General features: G+C 42.5%; 4 protein-coding genes and 1 long non-coding RNA gene across 9 annotated transcripts; 3 read left to right on the top strand and 2 right to left on the bottom strand.

Annotated features, from left to right (window-relative positions):
• Nucleotides 1–859: 859 nt before the first annotated feature.
• Nucleotides 860–3,848, top strand: LOC142952123 (uncharacterized; the record flags this gene model as incomplete). The annotated part of the gene is made up of 2 exons (XM_076094152.1): nt 860–1,835; nt 3,606–3,848. Coding segments are annotated over 2 exons (1,035 nt in total), but the record flags the coding sequence as incomplete, so codon positions are not given.
• Nucleotides 3,716–6,867, top strand: cbx1b (chromobox homolog 1b (HP1 beta homolog Drosophila)). Of its 2 annotated transcripts, none has more exons than XM_076094151.1 (6): nt 3,716–3,840; nt 4,931–5,012; nt 5,241–5,403; nt 5,500–5,653; nt 6,105–6,199; nt 6,278–6,867. In XM_076094151.1, exons 2-6 carry the CDS (start codon nt 4,958–4,960, stop codon nt 6,405–6,407), a joined length of 597 nt encoding a protein of 198 aa, XP_075950266.1. In that variant the 5' UTR covers nt 3,716–3,840; nt 4,931–4,957; the 3' UTR covers nt 6,408–6,867. The 2 variants fall into 2 exon arrangements, with proteins under 2 accessions (XP_075950266.1, XP_075950265.1); XM_076094150.1 differs by having other exon boundaries at nt 3,737–3,851.
• A 359-nt stretch (nt 6,868–7,226) lies between these two features.
• Nucleotides 7,227–15,137, bottom strand: nfe2l1b (nfe2 like bZIP transcription factor 1b). 4 transcript variants are annotated; one of them, XM_076094145.1, is made up of 6 exons: nt 14,964–15,137; nt 13,169–13,980; nt 12,079–12,300; nt 10,893–10,982; nt 10,649–10,804; nt 7,227–10,532 (listed from the first exon to the last, which is right to left on the bottom strand). In XM_076094145.1, exons 2-6 carry the CDS (start codon nt 13,724–13,726, stop codon nt 9,156–9,158), a joined length of 2,403 nt encoding a protein of 800 aa, XP_075950260.1. In that variant the 5' UTR covers nt 13,727–13,980; nt 14,964–15,137; the 3' UTR covers nt 7,227–9,155. The 4 variants fall into 4 exon arrangements, with proteins under 4 accessions (XP_075950260.1, XP_075950262.1, XP_075950261.1 ...); XM_076094147.1 differs by lacking the exon at nt 14,964–15,137 and adding an exon at nt 14,289–14,517; XM_076094146.1 differs by lacking the exon at nt 14,964–15,137 and adding an exon at nt 14,081–14,279.
• Nucleotides 14,782–18,932, top strand: LOC142952125 (uncharacterized). Its single transcript, XR_012954648.1, has 2 exons — nt 14,782–15,980; nt 16,745–18,932. It is a non-coding gene; the product is annotated as an uncharacterized LOC142952125 (long non-coding RNA).
• cdk5rap3 (CDK5 regulatory subunit associated protein 3) lies at nt 16,430–22,439 on the bottom strand. The gene is made up of 14 exons (XM_076094149.1): nt 22,286–22,439; nt 21,994–22,039; nt 21,261–21,392; nt 20,172–20,272; nt 20,002–20,050; nt 19,532–19,710; nt 19,295–19,431; nt 19,033–19,177; nt 18,646–18,753; nt 18,304–18,385; nt 18,119–18,207; nt 17,067–17,272; nt 16,802–16,973; nt 16,430–16,539 (listed from the first exon to the last, which is right to left on the bottom strand). The coding sequence occupies exons 1-14, from the start codon at nt 22,289–22,291 to the stop codon at nt 16,474–16,476; spliced, it is 1,518 nt and encodes a 505-aa protein (XP_075950264.1). The 5' UTR covers nt 22,292–22,439; the 3' UTR covers nt 16,430–16,473.
• Between the last annotated feature and the right edge of the window lie 579 nt (nt 22,440–23,018).

The following is a 23,018-nucleotide window of genomic DNA, read 5'->3' as shown; positions in this document are numbered from 1 at the left end:
AGCGCAGCTCAGAGTGAGCAAACCGTTTTAACAGAGTTTGTCTGGAGGAGAAGTTTCTGTAATTTAGTGAAAATGTCTAAAGTCCAAATGCTGGGATGTTTAGTCAACCAGCGACTAACTTCGGCTGATGGTCTGTTTGAAAGAACGACAGCAGAGGAGGAACTTTCTCCTCTAAAAGAGCAGAACGAGCCACAACGGAAACAACTGGACGCTGTTTTCAACCCTCAGCTGCGGTTACACAGAGCAGGTTGGTTCACTTTATGTCTTCTGTTCATGCTCCGGCTGATAACGTTTCTATGTAGTTTGGAGTGAGACTCTGTTGACTCAATGAATCTTTTTCTTCTTCTTCTGATCTGTTCTCTCAGCTTCTAGATGACAGAAGTAAAGTTTGTTCACTTTGATAACACCACGTGGATTTTGCAGCGTGTTGAATTCTAAAATAGGTAATATTGTTCATGGTCACATAAGAGTTGATTAAAGTATTATATTATCTGGGTCCATTGCTACACTGGAAAGGGGGTGCAGCGTACATTAGTCAACTATAACTGCCCACATGATCAAATCTCAGCCGGACTTTATGCAGGATGCAGGTTCTTTGAATACTTTCTTAACAATGTTGGTAGTGACACACTTTTTTGCCATGTAAACTATTGATGACCTCATTGCTGCTGGTGCGTTGTCTTTACATTTTGTGTCGGCATGTCTGTTTGGTAGCTGTGCACAGGGAGAGTAAGAGGGAATGATGGCAGGAAACAAAGTGTACGTACAGGTGACTATTTGCTCAATACTAATATTTCTTTGTAACGTCTCTGTGTGTTTACTGTTTTCCTGCAGATGTCCAGCAGCTGTTGGTGATTAAAGAAGAGGTTCCCCTGAGCAGCAGGAATGGAGCTCCAGTCTGGACCAGGAGAACCCAGAGCCCCCACACATTAAAGAGGAACAGGAGGACCCAGAGCCCCCACACATTAAAGAAGAACAGGAGGACCCAGAGCCCCCACACATTAAAGAAGAACAGGAGGACCCAGAGCCCCCACACATTAAAGAAGAACAGGAGGACCCAGAGTCCCCACACATTAAAGAAGAACAGGAGGACCCAGAGCCCCCACACATTAAAGAAGAACAGGAGGACCCAGAGCCCCCACACATTAAAGAGGAACAGGAGGACCCAGAGTCCCCACACATTAAAGAAGAACAGGAGGACCCAGAGTCCCCACACATTAAAGAAGAACAGGAGGACCCAGAGTCCCCACACATTAAAGAAGAACAGGAGGACCCAGAGTCCCCACACATTAAAGAAGAACAGGAGGACCCAGAGCCCCCACACATTAAAGAAGAACAGGAGGACCCAGAGTCTCCACACATTAAAGAAGAACAGGAGGACCCAGAGCCCCCACACATTAAAGAAGAACAGGAGGACCCAGAGCCCCCACACATTAAAGAAGAACAGGAGGACCCAGAGCCCCCACACATTAAAGAAGAACAGGAGGAACTCTGGATCAGTCAGGAGGGAGAGCAGCTTCAAGGTCTGGAGGAGGCTGATGTCAAGTTCTCATTCACTCCTGTGAGGAGTGAAGATGATGAAGCGGAAGCTCAGTCCTCACAGCTTCATCAAAGACAAACTGAACAGATGGAAACAGATGCTGATGGAGAGGACTGCGGAGGACCAGAACCAGACAGGAACTCAGATCCAGATAGACATCCAGAACCAGATACTGATGACAAGACAGGAGACTCTTCTGACACTGATGATTGGAAGGAGACCAGAGAACCTCAGTCAGGTTTAAACTCTTTGAAACCTGATGAAGTCCATGTCAGTGTTTCAATATGTAGTGCTGGTAAGAAACTATTTAGATGCTCTGAGTGTGGGAAAACATCTCGCAGAAATGGAGATCTGAAGATACACATAAGAACCCACACAGGAGAGAAACCTTTCAGCTGCTCAGTTTGTAAGAAATCTTATATCAGTTCTTCATATTTAAATATACACAGGAGAACCCACACAGGAGAGAAACCTTTCAGTTGCTCAGTCTGTAAGAAATCTTTTTACCAGGATTCACCTTTACAGAAACACATGATGATCCACACAGGAGAAAGCCCTTTCTGCTGCTCAGTTTGTAAGAAATCTTTTAACAGTTCTTCACATTTAAAGAAACACATGATGATCCACACAGGAGAGAAACCTTTCAGCTGCTCGGTTTGTAAGGACTCTTTTAACACTTCTTCATATTTAAAGATACACATGAGAATCCACACAGGAGAGAAACCTTACAGCTGCTCAGTTTGTAAGAAATCTTTTAACACTTCTTCAACTTTAAAGGCACACATGAGAATCCACACAGGAGAGAAACCTTACAGCTGCTCAGTGTGTGATGAAAGATTTCGTAACCGGTCGAGTCTGAAGTTACACATAATTACTCATACAAGAGACAACCGTGCTTCTGTTTGTATACAAATCTGACACGCCACATAGCACATAACGCAGGGCAGGAAATATGGTGCTTTTTTCCTGTCTTTATTCAAAGGCCTGTTTTAATTTGAGAGCGTTGCTTATTGATTCCACGTTCAGATTTTGAATTGTTTTCCTCAAAACCCTGTCCTCACACACAATTAGCCTTGAGCCTTGTGGCTCTGAGAGATCCATGCTTTGTTTAAGGTGACGCCTCCTCGCGTTGGCAGAGAGCTTAGTACTGTCTTCAGTTTGATCCGGTAGACTAATTGAGTTTTTATTTTCTCGTTAATGTTGGTTTTCTAGAGGGGTCCGGGGAACGCTCACCTGGAAGAAAATGTTGTACATTTTAAAGTTAAATGCATCTTCGTGCTCTTGTAAACGATTTTGCGCTCTTCTTTTAGCGGTGGTGGAATGTACCTGTTTTGTTGTTGTCAAATGTTGCCAATATTTACAGCTGATAACGCCGTTCCAAGCTTAACATTGTTAGCTCTGTCAGCACTGCTGTGTGAACTGTTGCACCCTTGTTGCCATATTGAGAGCCGTGCGGAGGCGATCCTTCAATTATAAATTTGTTCTGAGTTTGTAATTCAGCACCTTTACATTTTTTATTTTTTTATAGTTTGGTTATGTACTTAATTCACACTGTTTTCATCCTGTGGCTACAGTTTGTTAAATGTATGTGATAGTACTGATTTCTATTGTTTAAATAACTTGATATTTGATTGAATAATAAAGGTATTCACTTAGTACATTGTTCCAGCTGTCATGTTTATGCAAGGTGGTAAAAGTTCAATTACGGGGTAACTAGCCCCCTCGTAAGAGACCCTAGCTCTCCTGAACATAATAAAAGTTTAAGTTTGGCATCTCCAAAGAGTGTTAAACCATATACTCTGAATGTCACAATGTTAATTTGTGTGTGTGTGTGTATATATATATATATATATATATATATATATATACATATACTTTATTCTCTCCATGAGAGATGTAAAAGTATATGAAGGTAAAGTGACAATATAATTGGAAAAGATAAAGCTTTTTGTGTATTTTCAGGTATTAATGAAGATGATCTCTGTCTGTCTGTCTCTGTCTCTCTCTGTCTCTGTCTCTCTCTCTCTCTCTCTCTCTCTCTCTCTCTCTCTCTGTCTCTCTGCAGCCACAGATCTATATATCACCTGCACGCCTGGCTCTGGCTGTGATTACACCGATGAGTAAATCCATGCGCGTCAGAGTCTGAACGAGCCGCCTCCTTCTCCCCTCGTCACACAGACGACACAGCCTACCGGCTCTATTTACATCAAGACCAGCAGCGACGTTATCTTTACATTATTACGAGGCTACCGGGTTGTTTAGTATCGGTTCCAGGTGGAAGTTTAAAAATAAATATAATTGTAAGTCATCGGTGAGTTTACATTTTATTTTTTAAATCATCCTCCCTTTAAACGTGTTTTTATAATATTGTGCACGAGCCGTTAACGTGTATGTTTTTAGCGCTTATCTCGTGCACGATACACGTTTCTTATTAATAATCATAATCGACAGACGTCACAGAGGATGTTGCATGAAGTTGCACAACACAAAAGCAATATGGAGGAGACAGCAGCTCGCTGTGAACCTGCGGGTCGCTCGAGGCTTCAGTCGTGCTGTTTGCTTCTGTCTGCTCGCGAACGTTAGCTTTAATACATTAAATGTCTTCTACACCATCGCGTTGTCTATTTAAAGTGAAGGTCCACGTGTTGTAAGTGGTGTGTTTGACCGTCAGCTCTGTGTGCTTTTATCACACCTAACGTCACGTGGCCAGGTGTTGCACATCTGGAGTCTGTTGATGCTGACACTTGTAGGCTCAGCTATGCTGCTGTATTATTATTATTATTATTAATAAATGCATATATTGATATGATCCTAAAGGGGACAAGTAAACAGCTGGTTCAGGGACATATTTGTATTAAACCCCCAAAGAGACAGTGGTGGAATGTAACGAAGTACTGATGTACTTTGTCTTTTATTTTCATGCTGCCTTTATTAATTATTTACTCTATTACATCTCAAAGGATTAAGTTGTTTGCACACAAAAACAATGTGATGGGCTCTGGATCATTTTGATTCAATGTTTTTATACTTTTACTTTTGTATTTAATGTATATTTTCCTGATTATACTTGCATGCTTTAACTTCAGTTACATTTTCAATGCTGGACTTCTACTTGTAACTGAGCATTTTTAGTTTTTACCATGTTGTGTTAGTACTTTTACTCAAGTAAAGAATCGGAATACTTCGTCCACCACTGTTTGGAGATCCAATGAGTTTACACCATGTTTGTACATGGGTAACCTTTAAAGTAGAGGTACTGGGTTTTTGGTGGTAGTCTCCTCTTGCCTCACACTGTCAGCCTTGTATCTTCTCTATAAATTCATATTCTCCATTGTTTTCTCCTCTCTACCATCATGATTCCCATCATGCAACGCTCTTGACGTTGACCAGGAACCTGCAGGTTCCCAGGTCGACCTGATGAGTATGAGCCTGAACACAGAGCCCCCTAACGATGTTCCCGCTGTTACAGAAGGTTTTAACACGTCACTATCTTCCAACATATACATGTCTCTGTATCACATCGTGCGGTACAGGTGTGTGTGTCGAGAGTCAAGGAATGAACAAAGTCGTGTGTGTTGACTAAGTGTAAACATCTTAAACTCTGAATATCAACCGTTTGAGTTTTCAAGGCTCGGCGGCCGTTATGAAGGGCGGCTTGTCTTCAGGATCAGTAACTCTCTGCTGTATTCTGACCCTTCAGAGCCTGAGAGCAAAATGACTGCGGTCGAGAAGAAGGACAAGAAGCCAGAGGAAGTGGCGGAGGAAGAGGAGGAGGAAGAAGAATACGTGGTGGAAAGGGTGCTGAATCGGCGGGTGGTGAAGGGGAGAGTAGAGTATCTCCTCAAGTGGAGAGGCTTCTCTGGGTGAGTGTCTCTTACCGTCATCATCCGATTCACACAGCAGATCACCGGTACAAGTTATTAATGAAATGCTGTATTTCTATGTACTTGTGTCTGCAGAGAAGACAACACGTGGGAGCCAGACGACAACCTGGACTGTCCGGATCTGATCGCAGAGTTCCTGCAGTCCCAGAAGTCTGCTCACGACGGGAAGAGGAAGGCGGCCGGAGACGCAGAAGGAGACGAGAGTAAAACGAAGAAGAAAAAAGACGACGTAAGTCAACGACTCTTTGTTTTTGTCACGTGGTATCCAAAGACAGACTTATTCTTTACGACATATCTGGGAACAGCTCTTGCAGACTCTGAGAGTCTCTGGTGGTGTTCAGATCCCCAATCAAGTCCACAAGGGGGCTCATGTGGACTTTCTCTAGAGAGAGTCTGCTTTGGGTCAACACAAGACAACAATATTCAACTTTAAAATATTGTTCCAAAATGTGGAGCTGAAGAGGATGAAGTAGATCGACGGAGAACTGATCTGCAGCTTTGAGTTTTGATTGAATAATGATTTCAATAATGGTCAAACATCTGCTGGTAGCTTCCATAACGTGAGGAAACGATGCTTTTCTGTGTTACGTGACAGTAAACTGAACGTCTTTGAGGTTTTGGACGTGCTGAAACATTATTTTCTGCTTGATTGAAGTTGTGTTTTGTTGTTTGATCCTCAGACAGAGAAGCTCCGGGGCTTTGCTCGAGGACTCGATCCAGAGAGGATCATCGGCGCCACAGATTCCACCGGAGAACTCATGTTCCTCATGAAATGGTTCGTATGCAACGTAACAGCTGGATGTGTCATCGAATATTTTGTCAGTAAATGTTTTTTGGGTGTTTGTTTTCTCAGGAAAAACTCAGATGAAGCTGACCTGGTGCCGGCGAAGGAGGCCAACGGGAAGTGTCCTCAGGTGGTCATCTCGTTCTATGAGGAGAGACTCACCTGGCACTCGTATCCCACGGAAGACGAGAAAAACTAACACAAGAGGGCAAAGAAAGAAGCTAGTTTTGAACTTCATTGTACTTTTCCAGAGGGGTTTTGGAGGGTCGGCAGAGACGAGCAAGACACCTTTGGACTCGTTGGTGTTGGTGTCGTATCACTCATTTGATTCTGGATGTAATGTAACTGTATATATGCTTCAACTGGAATGTAAAACGCAGGCGTCACTGTTACTCTCTCGGCCTCTTCAGTATCCGTTTGGTTTGGTCCAGAGATCCGTCGTGCTGTGACATCGTATCAGTGAGGTGATGTTTCTATTTCATTAGTGCCTTTTTTGAGACATTATTTTTGGTGCTTTTGAGGTCAAAACTGTGTCCATCTGAGCTGTTTGGTGTACGGTTACAACCCCTGATTAACTGATTGGTATTCTTTGTAGACTTCTTCATTGTCACATCTTGCTCGTCGGTTTTGGAGAATAAACAACTTGTTTTGTGACTTTCCTCTTTTTACTGTTTTCACTTTAAATATCGTCTGATTATTATCCAGCAGGGCTGCAACTAACGACGATGTCATCAAATCTCTTGTTTTGTTCCACCAACATTCACAAAATATTCACTTTACTCAAAAACAAAAAGCAGCAAATTGTCACATTTAAACCCGACAACAAAGGTTTGTAAACTATTGATAACGAACGTACTTGGCGATTCCTTTTCTGTAAATTGACTCTTCGTTGAAGCTTTGTCACCTCGTTTCTGTTTACGGATCATCGGGATAATTTCCGCGACTTAAACCCTGGAGCCCCAGTCGTACGGTCTGACTAACTCCATTCATGACAACTAGAACACAGTAGAGTCCCGGGTGAAAATAAAAACACTTTATTAATCAATAAAAACAATTCTTGATTGCCGGCAAATATCTGAAAACAAGAAGGAACTACATCCAAACTGAAAGCAGAGGGTGAGACCGTCATGGAGACATAAATCATGACGAACACAAAACATGAAAATATTTACAGAACAAGACAGACAAAGAAAAGTGCACTAAGTAGTAGCAGTACTAGATAGTTGAAGTCAATGTTAACCAGAGTTTCATGCCTGAATATCACATTTAATGAGGACATTTCTCCTTTCAACAACTATTGTTTGGACATCATCTGTTCTGCTCTTATAAACGTTCGAGCCTAACTCGCCTATTTTATTTCTCTGTTCACGTACTGACAACTCCATTCAGATAGACGAGTAATAGCACTTCTTCCTCCGCTTCTCACAACATTTAAAGTGAGACGATGAGATGGTGAAATAAAGGCATTTCAAATCAAAGTGGCCACAACACGCACCGTCTTTTCACGCATTCAAACAACTTATCTTTTTTAAATCTCATGTAACAACTTGGCTCACTTTGTTACCAACACAAAGAAAACAAACATAGGACTCATAATGTTTAAGCCAACACCTCGGGCTTCACAGCAGTTTAAAAAAAAATGACCTCAAGTGGCTTTCAGTCGGGGAACGTTGGCAAATAAGTTAAATAAACGGGATTTGGCTCCACCAGAGACGACTGAGCCCGTTCGAAGTTAGTGCCGAACACGAGGCGTCCAAGAGGAAAAAGAAAAACGCCAAATGATGCATAACTGTGACAGCCTGAACCTCTGACCCGTCACAGCAGCTTCCTCTTTATGATTACAGGCTCAGCGTGACAATTTAAATAAAAACAGAGTGTAGAGTTTTACATAAAGCTGATGTGACCTATAACCTTGCTTATACTACAGATTATGAACAGTTAATAAGAGCCTTCCTTAACACAGCTCCCGTATTTAAACCTGCAGCGAAGGAACAGCGACAGACACGGCAAAATGCATATAGCCAAGCCTTTTAAAAGACAAATTACAGTGCTATGTATAATTTATAAGGAAGTTGATACATTTTGCAATGCAGTGTGCCTCCTCCCTAAGACATCCATCTGCTCCTCTTGCAGGACTTCACCTCCAGGCCTCTTTTTTTTTTAGCAGCGGCCAGCCCGGGAACTCTCCAGCCTCTGACTCCCTCTGGTCTCAATCCTCCCCCGTCCACCCGGCGCTCTCTTCAGGGCCTCTCTGAGCTCAGACCCACTCCACAAAACTGGAATTTGCGACACACAAACCGACAGAATTGGAGTCCAGTGTTTTGAGCATGTAAGAGATGATCAAGTGCACCATACGACCTTTGGTTAGTAAAGGTGTTAATGGCACCCTAAAATAATGGACTTCCTCTTAGCCTTTGGTAAACTGAACTCTCACAACCGTAGATGCAACTTAAACGTGACAAACATCAGTGAAAGTCTCCAGGGTGGGATGTGGTCCGTCCTTTAAAACCTCCGGTGCATAGACAGTGTTCTTGTTCTCCAGACGAGTCCCCTCGTTTCACCCGACAAACCTTCTCCGTCCTCAGCGGTTTTGGTGCAAAAGGATGAAGAGCGGCTCATTTTTTTCTTCTTCTCTTAATTGCTCATTTTTATGTCCTTTCACGTCCCTCGTCTCCTCGCTTATTGTTTCCCCCGCCCCGTCTAAATAATGAAATATCAGTACTCAAACGAGGAGCTACTTCTGCTTCAGAGTTGTTTCCAGGGGGAAAAAAAATGGAGGACGAGAATGAAAGGGGAGAAACTAACGCAGGAAGAGTAGTCAACAACTCTACTCACCAGAATCTTCTTAAAGGAAAAAAGGACATCTCTCTCGCATCTGCAGAAATCTTTCTTATTGATTTAGCAAAGTGATAGAATAAACAGCAGTTTGCCCCCCGCCCCACCCCCCTCACTTCTTTTTGTCTTTTTGTTTTTTCTCGGGCTTCCGGTTCTGCTCGGCGGTGGTCACGCTGCGGGGCATGATGAGCACGCTGCCGTCAGCGCTGTACTGGAGCGAGTACTCGCTGGGGGGGTAGGGCCGGCCCTCCTCGTCCCGGAGCTGAGTGAACACCTCCTGGTACAGACTCTGCATCTTCTGCTTCATCTGCCGGATGGAGCGGATGAACTCCATCTTCTCCTTCAGCAGGCGGGCCTTGTTGCGCCTCAGGTCGTGGACGCCCTGCTCCAGGTTGATGATGGTGTCCAGCTTGCGCTTGCGGCAGTTCTGGGCCGCCATCTTGTTCTTGCCGCGCCTGCGGATGTCGCGGACGAGGGCCAGCTGGCCTTCGCTCAGGTGGTGCTTGGCCAGGAGCTCGTTGAACTCCTCCACGGGCAGGTTGATGATCTTCTCGTTGGAGAAGGGGATCTTCATGGACCGGGCTCGCCGTTCGTCGCGACTCGCGTGCTTGTCGAGCAAATCCTGAGCAGGCTGAAGCTTTGAGTGTTTGTCGCGGACGCTCTTCTTGCCAGCGGAAAGGGGGAGCTCTGGATGCTCGGCGAACGCGGATGAAAGCGGCAGGTTGTACGTGTGATTGTGGTCGATGCCGCCGAGCTGAGGGAGGCCGTGGAACTGGGAGGGGTCCTGGTAGCTCATACGGCAGAGCTTACTGAACCCAGGCTGGTAACCACCAACAGCACCTTCCTCCGTCTCCACGGTAGCGACCTCCGAGTCGGTGCTGTACCCCACAGCTCCCTCCTCGGAGAAGGTGGCCGACGTCGAGGACGAAGACGCCGCCGAGGAGCAGGACGTCTCGGAGCTGCTCGGGGAGGCCGGGCTGTGGCTGGAGTCCAGGGAAAGACCGGAGTCGGAGTCGAGCTCGTCCTCCAGCTGCGACGCCTGGGCCTGGCTGAAGCCCTCCTCCATGGCGAGGTCCAGCAGGCTGATCTCGTCGAGCATGGACTCCTCCAGCAGGTTGCTGAATGGATCGGGCAGGATGGGCGTGGACGTGATGTTGGTACTGGAGCTGTTAATGTGTGGCGGGAGAAAGATGCCCGTCAGGTTAGTGGCTCCGAACGTGGAGTTGATGTTGCTGGAGTTGCTGGAGGAAGGTCTGAGCATGGTGGTTCTCGGGGTGATGCTAGTAGAGTCCAACTGGGGATTGAACACCTGGGGGAAGTCCTGGCTGCAGCTGGGGAGGGAGGCCTGGTGGAGGCTGACGTCCTGGTTCACGGGTGTCGAGGCATTAGAGAGTCCAAAGTTTCCCGCGGCGCTCGACTCGGTCGTCCCACTCGTTCCACTGTCACTGCTGGAGTTGCTGTGTGGCGAAGAGTTGTTCACTTCCATTGCCTTTGAACAGAAAGGTTTCTTAAATATACACACTTCTCTCAAATTAATAAGCATATGTTTGTACGACGAAATATACTTTTTATGGTTGCAATGATGCAGTTAGAAAGTAGACGTACTTGTAGCTCCATGATGGCCATGATGTCTTGCCACTGCTGCTCCAGGTCTAACTGAGGCTCCGCGGGGGGCAGCTGTGGTGCCAGAGGAAGACCCTGAGACGTGGAAGGAACTTCTTCATTGGAAACGATTTCTGGGGCGACAACCGGGGCTGGAAACTGTTTAAAAACATCACAAAGACCTTGTAATAAAAGACGATACTTGCAATGCTTGTGTAACAACAGGTTGTTTGTTTGTTTTTTTTACCTCAGATTCTTCTCCAAAAGGGAAAGTGGCCTCCAAAAGCCTCAAGCATTCTTGTAGAGACAGCGAAGTCTGCGAGCCAAGACCTGGGAGCTGAACGACAACACAAGAGACACTGTTGTGACTAATTGGCCCAATACGGACGACCACGATGGTGAATGATTCGGTACAATGTGTGAGCAAACTTTGAGTGAATCCTTTGCCGCTCGCTTCTTCTGGCTAGCTGCAGGTTCTGAAGCTGTGTTAGTACTTCATTTTGTTAGCTTTTGCGGTAAGAACCATTCCATCTCTAGCAGTCCAAACACACGTCTACTTATTACTCATTGTGAGACGTCAATACAGTAAAAAGTATTTCTTATTTTAGGTCGGTTGTGGTTTATAAACACAACGTTCAAAGTCGGCCCCGGCTCAACGAGGGTTACGGTACTCGCCAGCCAACCCCAGATATTCACTCTCTTTTTGGAACTATCCACGTTTTGATCGCTTAATTTGCGGGTTTGTTCAGCGCCGTGTCCGACATTTCCTTAGTTTCCCTTTTGGATTCGTGCTTACGATCTAGCACCTGGTCGCTACGTTTTAATAGAGCTTGAAGGCAGTACCTCTTCAGATTGTACTTTATCAGCTACTGTGGTCAAATGAGAGCAATTCTGACTAATAAACAACGAAAAAGAACATTTTGTTGTTTTCTGTATTCATAAAAGAGTCAGCACTGGATGAGCTGCACGAGTGTTCATCGGAGGTTTATGAAGATTACATTTATACGTCATGAGTGCTAACGATTGTGAGTGAAGACTGAACCAAAGGAAAATTCTCTTGGGTGTTAAGCCCAGAAGTAAATGTGATTTACTTCATAATAAATGTGATTTACTTCCTGATAGCAGCAGCTAGGTTTGCTTGATCTCTGCCTCTACTGTCAGACTCATTGAGACACAACAATGAGATGAAACTCCGAATTTCAAACTGAACAATTTCAAAGATGAACTTCGTTTATCAACACACGAGGCGAACAGTGAAGGAGACAAAGTGGAGACGAATACGAACTCTTATTCAGCCGACAGAATTAGCCTTTATCACCTCTGTGCAGCTCCCACGTTTCTTTTTTCTGTTAATGTACCATTAGGACAGCTAAATGTACCACCTCCCCTCTGGATGAAACTCTAGCACACAGAGATCCGTTTAGTCTGCTAACCTGCTCTGGAATACTCTCTCCGGTCTCCCCGTCCACCGGCTGAGCATCTTGCAAGTTCACTCCATTTCTCCAGCTCTCTTGCTCCTCATTCCCGTCTTTGTTCTCGTGCGGGTTGGGCTTCTCCTCCTCGCTCTCCTTCTGACGGTTGCTGTAGTTGAACACTTCTCTTCCTGCTCCGAGGTCGATGTCCTGTCTCCACAGGATGTCGATCAAGTCAATGTCCTGCAAAAGAATACATAGCAACCATTGAAAAATGGCCCTGTGTAGAGAAAAGTTACTTTAATAACCAGGTATGGTGTAGGCATTCAATGTATTGAACTAATACTGTAGCGAGGTATAAAAGAACATATGTGGGCCACTTATGATTTACTTATTTATGATAGTAAACTCGTACTTCTACTGTTTATCTCTTATACAAGCAGTTTGGCTCATCGTTTCATAAGTGTGGGTCATTTTGGGAGATCACGTAACAGAAATGTAGTCAGATGATGCAGCCATGACAAACCCTTTGACATGGTGGTCATCATGTGATCACATAGAAATCTACAATGTCTTTGTGTGACCTCATTGTGTGACACATTATGTGCAAGATTTCTCAAAGTAACAACAAGAAATCACACAGAAATGTTGTTAAAATGTAACACGTAGATGTAAACAACAGAATTTTGTGCCATGTTAAGAGAGTAAATGAAGTTAAATGACCGTTTGCTGTGGATTTAAAGTTGCACTCATGACAACAATCACAGCTCTCATGAATATAACTTGACTGGTTTTGCTAATAATATCCGACACTGATTATAGACCAGAGCTGTGGACCATTTAAACTCTGAGTATATGTTTGATTGTTTTTAGTAGTTAGGATTGACGGATTAAGTTGGAAGATTAGTTTACCACTAAATCTAACTAAAGGTACAACCAAGCTCACACTAATTCCTTTGAACATAAAAGACATGATCTAAATCCTGTTTGCCAGTTAGTTTGTGAGACAGCAGGTGAATGTGGTGACAACAAGCACCTGTCAGAAGGAGTTGTATGTGCCCTCCTTCTGACAGGTGCTGCCCACAGTGAAGGAAGAAACAAGCTGCGGTACCTCTTTGGTGAGGTCGTCATTGCCGTCCCTGCTGCCCTGCTCCTGGTTTCCCTCGGGGGCCACAGCTCCCAGGCTGTTGTCCGCTGCGTTCAGGTTGTACGTGGATTCAGGTGCTCCGCTTCCTCCCCTCATGGCCGGGGTGGCGTCAGAGTTGTTGACGTCCTCTAGGCCGCCCCCATTGTCCAGGGTGATGCTGGGGCTGGACTGGCTGCTGGTGGACACCACAGTCTCAGAGTCGCGATGCACCAGCCAGGTGTTGAGCTCCGTACAGGGCACAGAGAGGCGATCCAGTTGGCGCACCTGGTTCAGCAGTCGCCGAGCGGTAAAGAATTGGTCCAGGTCCACGCTCTTTGGATGGATGCCATTGCCGTCCAGGGTGTTGCGCAAGTTGTGAAACTGTGTCTGGGTGTAGGCTGAGCTAGGGCCCAGGATGATCTCTCTCAGTGGGGGCAGCTGATTGCTTAGATAGGTGTCAACATCCACCCGCACCCCAATGAGACTCAGAAGGATGGTGAACTGAATCAGGCCCTCTGTGAAGTATTTTTTCAGGTAAAGCATTTCTTTACAAAGGAACAAAAGGTGAAAGTAAAAAATAAAAACAAAAACGGGGCCAACTAGCTTCTGTACTCGTACTAGAAGACTGAGACGGTTACATGAGCGTAAAAAAAAGTGGTTAAAGAAGGGGGAGAGGGTCTTCAACAGGATGCAGTGTGTTTAAAAGGCATGTAGGATCCAAGATGGGGTTTCCACTCTGACAGAGTCCAGTTTGTGCTCAAAGCTTTCTTCTTCATTAGGTTCTCATCTTCCCATTCCTGACAAAAAGTGAGAAATTACATGTTATTGCTCCACTTTAAACACCAATAGTTCACCATTACAATCACACTACATTCAGAGCAGACACACAAGTCTTACCGTTACTTCATTTGCATTAAACCCATGTTAATGACACACAAATAAACAAAATAAATCAGGACTTGCTAGCCCACAGCAACCACTCCATCCTCCCAAAAAGTGTAGAGAAGTGATGTCGGCACAATACATTGGAAAATAAATAAAAATCAGCAGACCAGAGATGAACACAGAGCTTTCACATCACCCCACCCTTCACAGGACAAACTACTTCTTCGTGTGGGTGCAGCTGAAGGTGAATCGAAGGCTCGACAGCGTCTTCTTCTGTGGTGTCCCTCCCTCCTCTCGCACAGCTGCGCCTATCTTCGTCCTTATGACGTTAGCCGTTAGCTAGCTTGTGCTACTTGCTGTTACACACGTGTATAACCACCGTGTTACAAAAAAAATATATATATATATATATAGCGTGTTGCCACATTAGGTTGGTTAGCTCACATCTCTGTTTGCCCCTTTAAAAAGTGGCAGGTACCTCTACTGGTATTATGGCTTTAGCATCAAACAATCTCCCTAGCAACAAGTGGTGAAAAAGGTGATCGACAGATCGCGAGGCCACTCGCAGGACTCAAGCGGGGTGACGACACATGACTCCAGAAAGGCACGACCAATAGAAATGGCTAGTGGGCGGGGCTTAACTAAAAGCTGTGTTACAATTGGAGCTCAGAGCCAACACGGTGATTAGCCTTGTAAGCTAGTTTATCTAGCTAGCTACAGCTAGCATTCAACTACTTTTAAAAGTAACTTATGTATTATACAAAGACATGCTCCTGTATCCATAAATACGACTTATTTATCTACGTGTGTGCTAACGTTATCTCACGCCATGAATCACTGCAATCCATGTATCTCCTAACGCATTATTACAGTAGTTAATTGATTTAATACTCACGCATGTGTCTTCATTCATGCCCAAAAGAAGAAGATTCACTACCACCTAAGAACAGCAATCAAGTCCTGTTTCATTAAAAGCTCCACAGTGCTGCCCGATGTAGCGTCTCTCCAGCCTTTCCTCATTGAATTGGCCCACCATGACTTGCAAAATGGCTAGCTGGCCCTGGCTAACCTAGCATCTAGCACCGCTTGACACCAAAACACGCTTTCACACAGCGCATGCGCAGAACATTCTAGTAGCAAGCTTTCATCACCCTGAAAAATCCCCCGCTGATAATATTACACATTTATACCAATATAATCACATCAAAAAATATATTTAGTGGCAAAAAACAACTTCTACTTTTATATTCAAAATACATTTTACAATTTTACAAATGTTTTATGATTCGGTTATAGCAGTGGTGGTGGAAGTATTCAGATACTACAGTGTAGTAATACTCTGTTACAAGTAAAAGTACTGCATTCTAAATCTTACTTCAGTAAAAAAACTAAAGTATGATTATCAAAATATACTAAAAGTACCAAAAGTACTCATGCAGAATGGCCTATTTCAAAATATTATATATCATATTAGATTCTAATTATTTATGAATAAATGTGTTCATCACGTTAATAAAGCACCTGGTAAATACGGAGCTAATTATAATTATTTATATATTGTAGAATAGCTTAACCTTTAGTGCTATATCACAATTTTGTTGTATTCTTGTTGTATCAATCTGTTAAAAGAACATTTCTCCTTAAAATGTAACATAGTAGAACTATAAAGTAGAATAAAATGGAAATACAAGTACCTCAAACGTGTCCTCAAGTACAGTATTTGAGTATATGTACTTAGTTACCAACCACCACTGTCCAATATATTACAACTTTAAAAGATACATATGTGGCAAAATAACAGCTTCTTCAATATTATTTTATTCCAAACACATTCAGAGAAATACTTTACACCATTTTACAAATGTTTTATGATACTAATCTATAGAAAACTGGATACTTTAAAACCAATCATGTAAGTTAGAAGCCAGACATTTTATTTTAAACTGTGTGAAGTTATTGCCACTCTACTAGTTTTACTTGGTCGATTTTAGTAGTGCACGTTTTCTAAATCTTTTAAGAAATGTGTGCATATGGTTCACCTGGCTCTGAATTTAAGCAGGATAAGTATCCCTTATATGCACACTCTTTATTTGTATGTGTTGATATTTTATTACTTACTTTAGTTAGTATACAGGTACTTTATTTTATTAATATTTCATATTCCAATCAGGTAAAAAAGAAGTTGATATTAAATTAAATAAAAAGATCAATGCAGTAAAAATAAGTTTAGCCAAGCATCCAGTGGATACATTCATAAAAACAAAATATAAACAGAATTTATATAATTTTTTACAAGCATATGCACATATTTCTTGTTTTTCACCGAATGTTAATCCAGAAAACGTAAAGAACACACAAGACTTCAACATAAATACCACTTTTATTGTGATGTCTGTGATTTGTCACTATATATTAACCCCCATCAGGTTGACGGGCCTTTTGTGGTATCGCTTTGAAATGTCCGCTTCAATCTGCAAAAACAAACAATCACAATTACTGGCAATAATACAATAATACATGTCAATTACTCAGATGTATATTAATACGAGCCCTCTGGGCAATATGTATTCCTTGAAAATAATCCGTAACTGCATAATTCAACATATATATATATAATGATCTTATGTTTACTGTGAGAAAGATCAAACACAACCCTCTCTCTCGTCTCTTTCTCAGGAGCTGGAGGACTGCCGACCCTGTGAACATAAATAAACTGAACTGGTAAACCAATACCATTTTCTGGAGTTCCCGGGTGCATCCTGCCAGCAGGTCGACACGAGGCTCCAGTCTGGACTGCTCCTCCAGGGCTTCCTGTCTCTTCTCGACCATCGTGGCACCTTTCAGCACCAGAATGTCTGCCTGCTTCAGCTTCTGCCTCAGCACCTCTGACACGCGCTCAACATACCTACACGAAACATTTCACACGTAAACACAATGAGAGAATGCAGATTTACGCCGACTGAAAGAGACGATACGAGGGCGATCCGTGGCAGCGTACCGCGGCGAGGCCTGGATCATGAACAGGTGCTGCATCCGGAGGGAGGTGAGGCGACCCAGGAGGTCCAGCACCTCCGACAGCATCTCCCGGACATGTTGTCGGGATTGGCTTTGGATGATGGAGGGGGCCATCTGGAACTGGCTCATGGCCACCACGTCTCCCTCCTCTCCCATCTCAGTCACGCGCTGCGTTAAGAACGTTTCCAGCTGAACAAACACATGAAACCAGCGTCACATGTTAGGTGTAAATCTGACTGATGATCTGCTCCAAATACTATCCAAAAATAGTACAATTTAGTCTACTTTTGTGTGGAAACCTACACGATGTTCTCTGCCAGTTTAAACAAATGCTGTGACTGTTTTCAACTCCTATTTGTGATAAACACACACTTGTTGTTTGCAGAAAGTGGTTTTGAATTTGCACATGTAAACATCATGTTTAGTTTTTACATCATGCTGTATTGAAGAAGACTTGAAACTAGCGATTGAGACCATAAACTCATGTTTACAATGTTTACTGAGGTAATAAATCAAGAGAGAAGTAGAGTCATTTTCTCATAGACTTTTATACAACCGGAGGAGTCGCCCCCTGGTGGACACTAGAGAGAATGCAGCTTTAACACATGAAGCTTTGGATTCACTTTGCAGAACTGGAAGTTGCCGCCATTTGAGTGTAGTGGAAACAAGTCGTTAAAACAATGCTGACATATCACTGAAAAGAGTTGATGCAGTGAACTTGTTTGCATGTAGTTGCTTATTTACACATCCAGAGACACATTATCATTCATTTGGAGTCATATTTTTGGCTACCTGATGAATGTCAGCTCATTATTCGCTCCTTTTTGTTCTGTTTTGTCAACTCCTGAGGGATGTATCCGTCTCTTTAGCAGCTAAATGCTCCACTATGTTCACCAGCTAGTCTAACGTATCAGCAGGTATCACACAGTGGCTTTTAAAAGCTTGTTTTAGGACTATGATCACAATTCAGATGACTCGAGTGGATGCACGGTCTCTCAAGTGGTGATTTGACACTAGATGACCGTAGCGGTTTACCTCCGTTAGCTCATCGATGAACTGGCTGCGTGACTGAGAGTTCTCCAGGACAGATAAAGCATCCTCCCCTCTTGCCACACCCTCAGGACCTGCAAGGAGACACGCATGTCTTTAGCAAACAGAAATGTCAACAGAGCTTGTGATAAGTTGTGCAAAAAAAAAAAAAAAAAGAACAAAGTAGTTACAGTCTGTGCCCGCGTCCACGATTTCAATTTCTATGGGAGCTGCTTCACTGTCCCCCCAGTCAATCCCAGCAGCACCAGTGTCCTGTTGAGGGAGGCAGACAGGAAGTAGTATATCAGAGCAGAAGTTCCAAAACCTTTTCTCTTCATCAACACCACTCGTCATGATCCGAGCCAGACCCAGTAAGCCTCAGTGCTTGGACGCCCGCTCTAAAAGGTGATCCACTCAAGTATTAATACATTCTTTCTGTAGATATCGTCCTTAATTCATCTGAATATCTACACATTAGAAAGTGATATAAGGTGTACATAAAATCTAAATGCAGATGTGTTCTTGTGTCTCACCTCAGAGCTCGGCTCCAGACTGATGCCCCAGTCTATTCCATCCTCAACTGTGATGGCAGAATTAACACCCTGAGTGTCCGCAGTGTTGCCAAAGTTGCCCCAGTCGATCTAAAGCAGCGTTAAAAAGAGAATACCGGAACATTAAAGTCAGTGGTGGATTGAAACATGAGTGTATTTATTTGACCTCTTCTGGTATTTGTTATTATCTCACAGCAGCACAGAGCTGCTGCATGGGAGGAAGTTTGATTTGTAACTGTGATAATGTATTTAAAAATATAACAAAACAAGATGGATTTAAGAAGAATTTATCAAATAAGAAAAAAGAAAAAGTGATTTCTATTATATGACCCTGATGAATACTTTGTATATAGAGACAGTAAAACCAACCGAATCCTCTGTGAGTGCATCAGGAGGTGCTTCCTCCACAACTGGCCTCTCGATGACCGCGGGGACGTTCCCCGTTCTCCACTCGTAAAACGTTGTGTTTCCTCTCTTCTGGGCGAACGTCAGCATGGGCAGGACTGGTTCAGACCTACAGATACCCACATGTGACAAAGAGTCAACGTGCTGTTAGGGATGTGTACGTTTATTACAACAAAGATTATTTTTTACATAACATAGAGGACTGTGTTTTTGATGATGCGCTCACCAATCACATACGAAGTTTGTGAAAGCAGTATAAAGTTTTATTTGCTCCGCTAACTTCGCCACATCTTTCCCGACTTCCCCGAGAACCGCTGGTAAGTCTTTGACCAGAGCCTGAAGCTCACGAGCCACATTTTCTCCCTTTCAGAGCGGGAAAACAAAAAAACATCAAGCGACAGCATGAAGAATGTCGACGTAGAGAGCAGCTAGTCTGTGTGTTTTAATAACCTTGTGTATTTACCGTGATGCCGTACTGTTTGCAGGCAGCATAGTAGCGCTCCCTCAGGTCTGCGGCTGAGCTCTGGCACTCCACCTCACGCCTGCTCAGCTCCTGCTGCAGCTGCTGGGCTTTGGCCAGCTGCTTCCTCAGGGCCGGGCCTTCGTAGCTCACGTTGCGACTCAGCAAGCTGGCCACCTCCGCTGGGGACACGCAAACAGACTCTTGTTTTAGATTAAGAAAATGTCTATACATGCAAATAGTTAGTTTCTATAACCGGATGCTGTTCTCTTATATCCTATAATAAAGATGCAGGAAAAACCAGAACAGTAGCAACAACAACAAATACAGTTTCACGTTTAGAAAAATAGACTTTCTGGTTTCAAACAGAATGACAACAGGTAGCCGATCACCTTCCTACCCTATGAAACACAGAGGGATGATCTAACGCTGTATACAAATGTTGTCATACTACAAAGAGATATGAAACTTACCCAAATAGAAATTATCTGTCTCATAAAGGGACACGATCTCTTGCCAGTCCTGTGACAACAAAAACAGAAATCAAATCTAATGTTTCGGATAGTTTTAGTCGTTTTAGAGCAGAAAGACACAAAGAAATACCAATCAGAAACTCTGTCAGACCTGCAGGCTATCTGCTCACCTTCATCCTCTGAGATGAATATCTGCCGAAGATGTTCTTGGAGGAAGCCTCAGTTCCCTTCAGTATCTCCACTATCCTCAAGCAGTGGAAGTAGTGAATGTCTATCAATAGAAACAAAACAAAGAGGATTTATAAGCATTCATGCAGAGGATGAGGAGCAGAACAGACAAATTAAGGACAGAAATTAACAGTTTCTATACAGGAATTATGCTACATTACATAACAATGCACATACTTACACAGCTGAGGGATAAAGATGCAACCAGAATGTGTTAATGATGTAGCAAATGCCACCTTGAAAAATAATAATAATTATAATAATAATATTTCAAGTATCCTCAAAGACTCTTTACCATTTAAAAAAATATATATTTTAGTGTAAACGGCAGACAACATACAGAATTAATATGAAACATAAGAAGTTATGGCTATAAACAAAACATATATGTATTGTTTTGTGATACTTGTTTCAAACATGAATGAGAGAGATTCACCCGTTAATGCAAAGGGGAGGAGTCTAGAGAGGGCAGGTCTACATGCTACATGCTTCCTCACAGATCATGATATATCGATTAAGACCTGTGTGATATGAATTCAGTAAATGAGACTAACTTTAAATTAAGAGAAGAAAGTGTTTGTATATTTTGTTCTATAGCCTGAGGTTAAAGGGTTCCTTCTTTTAAGGTTCTCTATACAGGATTCAAAGCATTAAAATAGCTTCTAGCCACCTGCTAGTTGTTGCCATGTTGAGAGCCATGTGGAGTCAATAGATGTGCTCTTTATTTCGTACTGAGTCCCTTTTTAAGTGTGCATTCGTTAATATATAAGCTAACTTATGTACTCTGTGTTTATTATTCATACTTATAGTAGTCGTGTCAATATAATATAATGTTTATTGTACAGAAAAAGATTATCCCTCCATCCTGACCCTTCAATCAATAAATGGTTAGATTGCTATGGCTGAAAGAGAAATGACTGCTCATCTCTGTGACTTAAATGCAATGGTAGATGAGCGGCACAATGTGGGGAGATAGAGATAGATATATATGTATAAAGATAGATATAGATGGATAGATATAATGGACCTACAGGAGCCGGACAGAAGCTGCTTGATCTCCTCGTTCTCTGGCATGTCCTGGATGGCAGCGTTGATCTTCTCCCTGATATCCTTCACTGCATTCTGCCATTTCAGATTACAGTGACGTCGATCCAGCAGCCAATCTGTGGACACAGAACGATTCAACGTCATTGATAACGAGGGAATCTGCATCATTTGATTCATCTGTGGCTGGTGGGTTAAAAAAAACAACAGAAGATTCAAGGTACTTGTACTTTACTTGAGTGTTTCTATTTTCTGCAACTTTCTATTTTACTTCACTACATCTCAGAGGTACATATTGTACTTTTAAAATATGTTAAACTACAGATCTCCAGATGTGTTGATGTTGAATGTTTGTGATAAACTGAAGGATGAAGTGTTTCCTTTATGTGTTGATGATCTTGGAGAATATGATGCTTTGATGTAGATTAAACTAGACAACAGGATATAAAGGAGTTAACATGCAACATGCACATTAATGCAGCAGTGATAATAAACCATTAACATCATAATGGTGATACTCAGAGGGAACATTTTACAGCACAAACACTTTTACTTAAAGTACATTCTGCTGATAATACTTGCATACTTTTACTGAAGAGAATGAGAACTTTTACTTGTAGTGGAGTATTTTAAGTGGGCTAATAGTATATTCTAGATATGAAAACTTCTTCCACAACAGTAACAGGTGGAATGAACTGAAACGTTTTTTATTCGTCTTACCTAAAAGTTTGCTGGTCTGTATGTCGATTGGAACACTTTGAATATTCTGGTGAAGAGAGAAAACAGTCAAAACATTAGTAGGCTTCACTTTAAACACGTATACATTGTTGTAACTGTATTTTGCACGGGGAGAAAACTGGACTCATGTAACGTTAACAAGCTACACAACTAACGTTAAGCTTTGAGAAATGTTTATTTTTCACTTAGCTGGACTTTGACTGTGTGACAGTTGGCTAACGTTAGCTAGCAGGCTCTTTAAAAACCGAGCCAGAGAGACTTTATTTCATCTTACCTCCATTGTTTCTTCAGTTTATCAAAACAAAAGCTCTTCCAAGATGTTACGGCTTCATTATATTGTTATTTAACAGGTTTTTATCCAGGATTATTGTCACCATCACCATCCGGACTTCACTGACACGTTAGGAGAAGGAGAGCCAATAGAAGGAGCGGACGTTACAGTCGCTACAGGTCTGACCAATCACGTTACACTATGCTGATGCTTGCAGCTGATTGGTTGATTCACATCCTGGTTTGTTGCAGAGCTGCAGTCCGCCGATAGAGGGCGGTGTCGGCCTTTAATTGAGATGAGAATAATTGTTTTTTAAGGCAAAGCATTATTTATTTATGAGGAAGAAATACTCTGATTCTTTACTCAAGTAAAAGTACTAATACATAAAAAATCCTGTAAAAGTACTGTGTTGAAAATCCTACTTAAGTTAAAGTCCATAAGTATTATCGGCAAAATGTACTTTACTGAAAATTGAAAGTACTTTTTCTGCAGAAAAATGGTCCCTGTGTCTTGATATGTTATTATTATTATTATTATATTTATATATTACATGATTAAATGATGCGTGTAGAATTTTACAAACTGTTTTAGCTGGTAACGGTGGTGCAAGTTTTAATAATTTCAAGTATGTATATTTTTAATCTGAAAAGCAGTGGTGGAAGAAATAGGAAGTAGTGATATTAAAATACTATTATAGTAAAAAAAAAATCCTGCATTCAATATTTCATTTACATAA

Source organism: Anarhichas minor, unplaced genomic scaffold, assembly GCF_050575085.1.
Source record: "Anarhichas minor isolate MPS153535 unplaced genomic scaffold, ASM5057508v1 ptg000017l, whole genome shotgun sequence".
Lineage (NCBI taxonomy): Eukaryota > Metazoa > Chordata > Actinopteri > Perciformes > Anarhichadidae > Anarhichas > Anarhichas minor.
This window is presented reverse-complemented; position numbering and strand designations above follow the sequence as displayed.

What these genes read in the sequence shown, in the direction of transcription:
- cdk5rap3 (XM_076094149.1), bottom strand. An exon ending in GCAAACAGTACGGCATCACG is followed by an intron (nt 19,432 to 19,531) that starts GTAAATACACAA and finishes CCGCTCTGAAAG; the next exon opens with GGAGAAAATGTGGCTCGTGA. An exon ending in ATGATCCAGGCCTCGCCGCG is followed by an intron (nt 16,974 to 17,066) that starts GTACGCTGCCAC and finishes TGTTTCGTGTAG; the next exon opens with GTATGTTGAGCGCGTGTCAG.
- cbx1b (XM_076094151.1), top strand. Translation starts at nt 4,958, where the DNA reads ATGAGTATGAGCCTGAACACAGAGCCCCCTAACGATGTTCCCGCTGTT. An exon ending in AAGTGGAGAGGCTTCTCTGG is followed by an intron (nt 5,404 to 5,499) that starts GTGAGTGTCTCT and finishes TTGTGTCTGCAG; the next exon opens with AGAAGACAACACGTGGGAGC. An exon ending in CGAAGAAGAAAAAAGACGAC is followed by an intron (nt 5,654 to 6,104) that starts GTAAGTCAACGA and finishes TTTGATCCTCAG; the next exon opens with ACAGAGAAGCTCCGGGGCTT.
- nfe2l1b (XM_076094145.1), bottom strand. Translation starts at nt 13,726, where the DNA reads ATGCTTTACCTGAAAAAATACTTCACAGAGGGCCTGATTCAGTTCACC. An exon ending in ATGACGACCTCACCAAAGAG is followed by an intron (nt 12,301 to 13,168) that starts GTACCGCAGCTT and finishes ATTCTTTTGCAG; the next exon opens with GACATTGACTTGATCGACAT. An exon ending in GAGAGAGTATTCCAGAGCAG is followed by an intron (nt 10,983 to 12,078) that starts GTTAGCAGACTA and finishes GTTGTCGTTCAG; the next exon opens with CTCCCAGGTCTTGGCTCGCA.